Below are 9,993 nucleotides of genomic sequence, written 5' to 3'. Positions count from 1 at the left end.
GGCCCTCCCACCTTCATCAATGCTAAATGGACCATCAAGTTCTCCAGACATTTCTTCACTTCTCCAACCATACCTGCGCTTTATGATGCCCCCAAGTCACTGAGATGCCTTTGATTGATGACAGTACTTTTTTGTGGCTGTCAGAAAAGTGATTGTCTCTGTCTGCCACCTTTCTTTTTACTCCCATACTGTTTTACCCTCCACAAAATAAATTCCTTGAACATAGTACAATGGTCTTCCTCATAAATACACATTCCAAAGTTTTCCTTGAGATTCCAAAATGTGTGACAACCCTCTAAGACATAAGTAATTAAATATTTTTATTCCACCTTGCTGGGGACCCACCAGAAATGAGATTAGAAATGAAAAGTAAGGTGAATATGTAGAAAAGTAACAACCCATTATACATTTTTATCAATAAATCAATGAGGAAAACCAGAGCAAATAATGGTCACTAAAATAATATCAGCACTATGTTTTCTATCCAATAATTATTGATTTGGTTTGATTATTACAAACAGGGAAGCATGTTCAAAGGTACTATAATAGCAGTAAGCCAATAAACTTCTGGGTATAAAGATAAAAAAGGTCACAGGAAGACATAATAAGGCTTGCAGATTCAGATAAGGTATGGGGCAGTAAAATTCTAGTACAATATCATACATTGTATTAAGTGTGGGTGATAGTTACAGTAGTAAGCTTTCCAACAGACAGTATACTGGGTCACTATAAATCTCTTTTGATGTGGTTTTTAATATTTTCAGATTCTACTTTTCTCATATTTGGGATGATTTCGATTTTATATTGTTGTTATCAGTATTCTTTTCTCTGTTAGGTATTTAAAAAATTTGCTTAGAGTACATGAAATCCAGGTTGTACAGATCTATAGAACCAATAATTTGCATAACGTCCAGAGGAGGATGACAGGGGAGGAGAGGGGAGGAGAGGCTTATTGAGTAGCTGATAGGCAAGAGTGCACTAAGGATGACAATATTTAGAAAATGATGGTGGGAGTGATTGCAATCCTTCATTTATATGACAGAACTATTGAATGGTATGATGTCAGAATTATGTCCTAATAAAATGGTCTGAAAAATAAAATGAAGCTCCCTTGGTAATTATTTCCCTGAGCTTAACTTAGAAAGGAGTACATGATGGCATTTTTCATGAGGTGATGGGAGAAGCTGTTTTCCATGTGACTTTGTGGAAATATTTATTAACAATAGGGCCTTCGTTACGAATCAGTTCAGGAAAAGCAGTCAGTTTCATATCTCTGATTATTACATATGGATATGACACCTGTAGCAATCTGTATGTGACCATGGGTAGATAAATCCCAGATGAAGGACTTTCTGGGAATATGAACGAAGTCCTATTGTCTTCTTCCTGGGAATTTTCCGTCTCTGGGTCCTTTTAATAAAAGAGTCATTTATTGTTGGGGCATTCAGAGTCAGGATTTCTATTTTCTTCATCGAGCCAATGCCTACCTTGCATACCAAGTCATTGCAATGATCTAATCAGTAACTGTATACAATAGGAAATTGAATATTATAAATGCTGATATAGTAGATACACCTGCAGCTTACCAATGAAAGTCCTGTTTCCTTTGAAACTGGGACATGGGAGAATTCTTGTTGCTCAGTAGCACTAAATCTTGGGTACCATTCTTATAAGTCTAAAAATATTGCCCCAAAGCATTACTTCAAAAATCCCTTATGTAGGATCTCTCTCTGTGGAAGCTGACTGACAATGTTGAGCTTCAAAAGTAGAAATCATTTGCCAAATAGCACAGATCTGCACAAAGAGAAAAGCCAAGTTTCAACTGCAAGTTGAGTTGCATTGAAGTAGAATGTAATCTCTCCATTGTAGAAGACAGTGATATGAGGATGAGTCAGGTGTCCTGTCTTGTGAGCCCTTTCACTCTGATGCAGTAAAGAAACCCAAATGCGTGCAGACAATGGAATCACTTTAAAGCAGGTATGCCCCTGATGATGTTTCTCAAGGCTCCTTTCATGTCCCTGTTCCTCAGGCTGTAGATGAAGGGATTCATCATGGGAGTGACCACGGTGTACATGATGGAAGCTACTGCAGTCTCTCTAGAGGAGCGTGTGAATGTAGAACTAATATACGCACAAAAACCTCTCCCGTAGAACAAGGAAACCACAGAAAGGTGAGATCTGCATGTAGAAAAAGCTTTATACTTTCCACCTGCTGATGGCATTCTCAAAATAGACGAGACAATTTTTGTATAAGAGAAAATTATTCCAGACAAAAGAGCAGCACCCAGTATGACAGCTGCAATATGTAAGACGATGTTATTGATGAGTGTGTCAGAGCAGGTCAACTTGATACTTGAACCACTTCACAGAAGAAGTAAGGAATTTCCAAATTTGTGCAGAAGGACAACCGAAGCAACATCAGAGTGTGGAGCAGTGCATTCGCCAAACTATTTCGCAAGGAAAATAGTATCAGTAAGCAACAAAAATGTAGGTTCATAATAGTTGTGTACCTCAGTGGGTGACAAATGGCCATATAGCCATCATAGGCCATTATTGAAAAGAGATTACTTTCCCCAGTAGCAAAAAAATGACAAAGATCGCCTGAGCAAGGCATCCAGCGAAAGTGATGCTCTTGGTGGTTGTGCTGAAGCAGATGTCAGTAATAGAGAGTTTGCCAAGAAAGAAGAACATGTGGGTGTGGAGTTGAGGGTCAGAGCTGATGTCCAAAATGATGAGCAGGAGGTCCAGGTCACTGGCCAGGTATATGGAAAGAAACAGGCTAAAGGGGGTGGGATTCATTTCCAGATCTTCTGTCAGTGCCAGGAGAAGTATTTATAAAACACTTGTTTGGTTTCTGGATTTCGGGTTGTTGATGTGTCTCATGGAAAATATAAAGTCACAAGCAATTATATATGTTATGCTTAGAACCTTAGGACCAACAGCACAGAGAGAACACATCTGAAGTACAGGAAAGATAGGAATTTCAGAGATATATAGAGGAACAATCCTTTGTAGACATATTATTGGATTGTTTTAAAAAGGTCTGAAATTGCTACAGCTGAGTGTAAACGCCCCTTTAAGCAGAGATGAGCAGGGGTTCGAGCTGTTCCCCGTCTGTAATTACACTCTCTGTGCTCTTATGGGCATTAAACTTTTGGCAACTTTTAAGAGAATCATGCAGACCCGAGGAGTATGTCATAGGCTCCAACCTTCTCCAGTGATGAATGCCAGACATCAAAGCAAGTAAAATTTTGTCTAAGAACCAGGGACATGAACATCCACTAAAACTGATCATTTTTTTTCTTTCCCTGTCTCCAGAATGGAAGCAAATATTAGACACTTTTATAGCAGTCTCAAGAGGAGGAAGCAGTTTTCTGCCTGGGAGGCAATGGGCTTTGCTTTGTAAAGCTCATGTGAAGATGGATGGATAATGTAGAGACGAGTTCCCTGGTCTTATTGCAAAAATGTAGGGAACTAAAAAAATGTTTGTTTGTTTTTATAATTTAAAAAAAATGTAGGGAACTTTGTCAATAATTTGGATGAAAAGAATTTTTAGCAGACTTACTTCAAATCATTTTGAACACATACTCTCTTCACAGTTTCTCATGGACAAATTTGTGGTGAAATGTCTGTCCTCATTCCCAGAGTTCTAGGATATTCTCGTACCTGGTTGGCACCTTGAGGAAAAAACCTGACATCCTACCAAGCTGTAGAAGATGTAACCTCAGGAAATGCTAGGGACTGAGTGAGGGACCATGGTCGTGGGCCTGAGAACCAGCTTTGATAGAGACTCAGGTGTACTGCTTCTCCATTGGGAGAGGACTGTTGATTGAGGGGGTCACAGGCACACTAACTGAAGTGTCATATTTCTGGGGGATAAATATCCAACGCTCCTCATTAATCCAACACTTTACTTTCATACTGCTTCTAGGGCAGGACTAATCCTTAAGGATCCATACTTCAAAAGATGAAATTAGTCATCGCTGATTTCCTGACCCTGTGAAGCTAGCTGCATGCCATTCTCCTGTCTGTGCCTGTTTCTAGTCACCTCCATGTCACATACCTTCTGTATGTGAACATGTTACGTTTAATTTCATTCCAGTCTTCCATTTGAAAAGTACACCAGAAGGCAACTCTATCATCCTAAGAATACAAAGAATCCTGTTTTTTACTTTAGGTACAAAAATATCATTTCTGTATAGGAATGTCCATGTAGTCAAATGGAAACATAGTTATTCCTCTCTAAGACTTTTAGAATATCCCTTGAATTTTAAACTTCATTCTTCTACATTAGATATATTCTAAGCTATTCTTTGCAATCAATTCTGAAGCTGATAACTGAATTTACAAGTGTCACTCCCTTCTATGGATACCATGTCAGACTACCCAATCTCTTCCTAACAGGTTTCATTGCATACATTTTCTATTTATGACTTTATTCACATTAGGGAGGGAGGATGATACTTTGACTCTTCCTTTTCAGTGGAGTTGAGAGGATACAGGGCCATTGTTAGATGTCAGCATGTAGGTTTACCCGTACTCTCACGAGATTTCGGTAGATATTAGCTATTTTTTAACAGGCGAAGATGATTCTCTGATTTAGTACCACTCATACTCCTTTGAACTTTAATGGGTTAATTTCTTTCATGTGTTCTTCTATTTATATTAGCTCCTCCATTTCTGTAGACATGTTTTAATCTGCCATTTTCTATGTATATATTATTCATAAATCACCTTGACACAAGATGACATGATGATAACACTCTTTGCCAGCCTACCTGGATTCACTTCAAAAACTTGAAATAACAGATTAATTAAAATAATCTATAACTTGTCTAAAGTACTACAGAAACACCTGAAGCATAATAACACAAGCTATGATTTGTAGGAACAATTTTAAATATAAAAATTAATCATAAAATGGTGCACAAAAGAGCTGCAAGCTTTAAAAACATCCAAGGGATAAATAATCCAAGTTTGTAACTGCTTTGGTGGCTTGATATATAGTGTTCCCATTAGCAATAATCAGGGGAAAAGGACCTGGAAATCAGGATCAGAGGAGTGGTGATTAGTGAAAGTAATGTGAAGTAGTTGATAAGAAAGGGTGAGAATGAAATTTCAACAACAACAAAAAGTTGGAGGGTGAAATATTGACATTCAAATAAAAATATATACATTATAATTAAAAAACCATTATATTGGGGACTCTTACAGCTCTTTTTAAAATCATTTTTTGGGGGCTCATACAATTCTTACCACAATCCATAATACATCCATTGTGTCAGACACATATGTACACTCGTTGCCATCATTATTCTCAAAATATCTGTCTTCTAAACACAAACCTCCCTCCATCATCAGTTCTAACCAGACCACCAAGATCTCTAGACATTCCTACACTTCTATTCCATACCTGTACTTTTTGACGTCCCCCAAGCCACCGAGATGCCTTTGATTGATGACAGTACTTCTTTGTGGTTGTCAGAAAAGTGATTGTCCTTGTCTGCCAGCTTTCTTTTACTCTTATCCTGTTTTACCCCTCACAAATTAAATTCCTTGAACATCATAAAATGACCTTCCTCATAAGTACACATTACAAAGTTTTACATGAAATTCCTAAGCATGTGACAACCCTCTAAAACATAAGTAATTAAATAGTTTTATTCTACCTTGCTGGAGACCCACCAGAAATGGGATTAGAATTGAAAAATAAGGTGAATATTGAGAAAAGTATCATCCCATTATACATTTTGATCAATAAACTAATGAGGAAAAACCAAAGAAATAATGGTCACCAAAAATAATATCAACACGACCTTTACTATACAATAATTATGGATTTGGCTTGATTATTACAAAGAGAGAAGCTTGTTGAAAGGTACAACAATAACAGTAAACCAACACATTTCTGGGGGAAAAGGATAAAAAATGAGACAGCAAGAAATAATATTATTTACAGATTGATATAAGGTAGGGGGTGAATAATTCTACTACGGTATCATAGATTGTAGTAAGTGTGAGTGATGGTAACAGTAGTTAGTTTCTCAACAGACAGTATGCTTGGTCACTATAAATCTCTTTGGATGGGGTTTTTAATATTTTCGGGTTTTATTTTTCTCATAATCGGGATGACCTCGATTGTATATTATTGTTGTCAGTATTCTTTTCTCTGTTAGGGCTTTCAATGGTACATGAAATCCAGGTTATGCAGATCTGTAGAACCAATTATTAGAATAAGCATCCTGAGGAGGATGACAGGGGAGGAGAGGGGAGGAGAGGTGTATTGAGGAGCTGATAAGAAGAGTGCACTAAGGATGACAATATTTAGAAAATGATGGTGGGGGTGATTGCATTATCTTGCTTTATATGCCTGAACTATTGAATTGTATGATGTCAGAATTATGCCCTAATAAAATTATCTTAAAAGTAAAATGAAGCTCCTTTGGTAATTATTTTCCCTGAAGCTTAACTTAGAAAGCGGTACATGATGGCATTGTTCATTAGGAGATGGGAGAAGATGTTTTCCATGTGACTCTGTGGAAAGACTTATTAACAATAGGGCCTCAGTTACCAATCTGTCCAGGAACAAGGAGTCAGTTTCATATCTCTGATTATTACATCTGGATATGACACCTGTGGCAATCTGTCTGAGACCTTGGGGAGATAAATCCTACAATGAAGGCACTTTCTGGGAATATGAACCAAGTCCTATTGTCTTCTTCCCTGGTATTTTCCATCTCTGGGTCCTTTAAATAACAGAGTCTTTTTTTGTTGGGGCATTCAGAGTCAGGATTTCTATTTTCTTCATCGAGCCAAAGCCTACCTTGCCGATAAGGCTTCATTATCTTACAACCATATCAAGTCACTGCAATGATCTAATCAGTAAATGTATTAAATAGGAAATTGAATATCATAAATGCTAATAATTGTAGACGCACTTGCAGCTTACCAATGATAGTCTTGTGTCCCATGAAACTGGGACATGGGAGAATTTTTGTTGCTCTGTAGCACTAAACCTGGGGTACCATTCATATAAGTCTAAAAATATTGGACCAAAGCAAAAATCTAAAAATCCCTGCTGTATGATCTGTCTCTTGAAAGCTGACTGACAATGTTGAGTTTCAAAAGTAGAAATCAATTATGGAGTAGGAGAGAGCTCCACAAAGAAAAAAGCCAAATTTCAAGAGCAAGTTGAGTTGCATTGAAGCGGAATGTAAGCTCTCCTTTTTAGAAGACAGTGATGTGAGGAAGAGTCAGGTGTCCTGTCTTGTGTACCCTTTCACTCTGATGCATTCTAGAAATAAAAATATCAGAAGACAATGAAATCACTGAGAAGCAGGTTAGCCCCTGATGATGTTTCTCAAAGCTCCTTTAATGTCCCTGTTCCTCAGGCTATAGATGAAGGGATTCATCATGGGAGTGACCACGGTGTACATGATTGATGTAACCGCAGTCTCTCTAATGGAGCGTGTGAATGTAGAGCAAAAATATGCACCCACAGCTGTCCCATAGAATAAAGAAACGACAGAAAGGTGAGATCCACAGGTAGAAAAAGCTTTATACTTCCCACCTGCTGATGGCATTCTCAAAATAGAAGAGACAATTTTTGTATAAGAGAAAAGTATTCCAGAGAAAGGAACAGCACCCAGTAGACTAACTCCAAAATATAAGACGATGTTATTGATGAGTGTGTCAGAGCAAGCCACTTTGACGACTTGAACCACTTCGCAGAAGAAGTAAGGGATTTCCAAATTTGTGCAGAAGGACAACCGAAGCAACATGAGAGTGTGGATCAGTCCATTCACCAAGCTATTTAGCAAGGAAAATAGTATCAGTAAGCAACAGAAATGTGGGTTCATAATTGTTGTGTACCTCAGTGGGTGACAAATGGCCACATAGCGGTCATAGGCCATTATTGAAAGGAGAAAACTTTCCAAAGAACAAAAAAACAGAACAAAGCCGGCCTGAGTGAGGCACCCAGCATAAGTGATGCTCTGGTTCTGTGATTGGATGCTCACCAGTATCTTTGGGATGGTGGATGTGCTGAAGCAGATGTCAGTAAAGGAGAGATTGGCAAGAAAGAAATACATAGGTGTGTGGAGGTGGGAGTCAGAGGTGACAGCTAACACAAAAAGCAGGTTTCCCAGGACAGTGACCAGGTATATGGACAGAAACAGACTAAAAAAGATGGGTTGCATTTCAGGATCTTCTGTCAGTGCCAGGAGAAGGAATTCTGAAACACTTGTTTGGTTTCTGGATTTCATGTTGTTGATTTATCTGATGGAAAAGACAGAGTCACAAAGTAGTTACATATGTTATGCCTAGACCAATAGTAACAACAGCACAGCCAAACCACATCTGCAGTAAAGGAAAAGTAGGAATTTATGAGAAATACAAAGAAGTCTTCTGTAGTCATTTTTTGGATGGTTTGAAAAAGATCTGAAGCTGCTACAGCCGAGTATAACCGCTTCTTTAAGCATCGATGAGGAAGGTTTCGAGCTTTCTCCCCATCTCTAATTACATTCTGTGTGCTCTTTTGAACATGAAACATTTGACTACTTTAAAGAGAATCATACAGGCCCCATGAGCCTGTCTTAGGCGCCAACATTCTCCAGTGATGAATGCCAGACATCAAAGCAAACAAAAAGTTGGCCAAGAATCAGGAATATGAACATCCAGTGAAACTGATCATTTTTATCTTTCCCTGTTGCCAGAATGGAAGTACATATCAGTCACTTTTACAGGAGTCTCTCCGGGAAGAAGCAGTTTTCTACCTGGGAGGCAATAGGCTTTGCCTTTGTAAAGGTCATGTAAAGATGGACGGATAATGTAGAGGCGGGTTCCCTGGTCTTGTTACAAAAATATAAAGAACTTTGTCAATAAGTTGGATGATAGGAACTTTTGTCAGACTTAATTCAAATCAGTTCAAACACATACTCTCTTCACCGTTTCTCACTGACGAAATTGGGGTGAAATGTCCTCATTCCCAAACAATTCTAGGATATTCGCGTACCTGGTTTGCCTCATTGAGGAATAAGCCTTGACATCTTGGCTGGCTGTAGAAGACGTACCCTCAGGAAATGTTGAGGGACTCAGTGAGAGACCCGGGTCATGGGTCTAAGGACAAGCTTTGTCAGAATCTCAGGAGTACCGCATCTCTATTGGGAGACGACTCTTGATGGAGGGCGGTCACAGGCACACCAACTGAAGTGTCACATCCCTGGGGGATAAATATCCAAAGCTCCTCATTAATCCAACACTTTAATTCTGCTTCTAGGGCAGTGCAAATCCTTAAAGGAAAGACTTCAAAACGTGAAATTAATCATCGTTGATTTCCTGACCCTGTGACGCCAGCTGCATGCCACTCACCTCTCTTTGCCTGTTTCTAGTCACTTCCATGTCATATACTTTCTATATGTCAACACGTTATGTCTAATTCCATTTCAGTCTTCCATTTTAAAAGTACACCTGAAGGCAACTCTATATTCCCAAGAATGCTAGGAAGCCTGTTTCTTACTTTAGGTGCAAAAATATAATTCATGTATAGGAATGTACATGGAGTCAAATAGAAAAATCTTTATTCCTCTCTAAGAATTTTAGAATATCCCTTGAATTTTAAACTTTGTTCTTCTACATTGGACCTATTCTAAGCTATTCTTTGCAATCAATTCTGAAGCTGATAACTCAAATTAGAAGTGTTATTCCCTTCCATGGATCCCATGTCAGACTACCCAATCTCTTCTTAACAGGTTTCATTGCATATGTTTTCTACTTATGACTTTATTCACATTAGGGAGGGAGGATGATATTTCGGCTCTTCCTTTTTAGTGTAGTTGAGCGGATACAGGTCCATTGTTAGATGTTAGCATGCAGGTTTACCCATACCCTCACGAGATTTTGGTAGATATTAGCTATTATTTAACAGGCGAAGATGATTCTCCCATTTAGTATCACCTATACTCCTTTGAACTTTAATGGGTTAATTTCTTTCATG

The 9,993-nt window shown here is 38.3% G+C and overlaps 1 protein-coding gene across 1 annotated transcript; it reads right to left on the bottom strand.

Annotated features, from left to right (window-relative positions):
* Positions 1 to 7,339: 7,339 nt before the first annotated feature.
* Positions 7,340 to 8,284, bottom strand: LOC142430947 (olfactory receptor 7G2-like). Its single transcript, XM_075536028.1, has one exon. It carries the CDS (start codon positions 8,261 to 8,263, stop codon positions 7,340 to 7,342), a length of 924 nt encoding a protein of 307 aa, XP_075392143.1. The 5' UTR covers positions 8,264 to 8,284.
* Between the last annotated feature and the right edge of the window lie 1,709 nt (positions 8,285 to 9,993).

Source organism: Tenrec ecaudatus, chromosome 1 (assembly GCF_050624435.1).
Source record: "Tenrec ecaudatus isolate mTenEca1 chromosome 1, mTenEca1.hap1, whole genome shotgun sequence".
Classification (NCBI taxonomy): domain Eukaryota; kingdom Metazoa; phylum Chordata; class Mammalia; order Afrosoricida; family Tenrecidae; genus Tenrec; species Tenrec ecaudatus.
The sequence above is the reverse complement of the archived record's forward strand: the minus strand, read 5'-3'. Positions and strand labels throughout refer to the sequence as shown.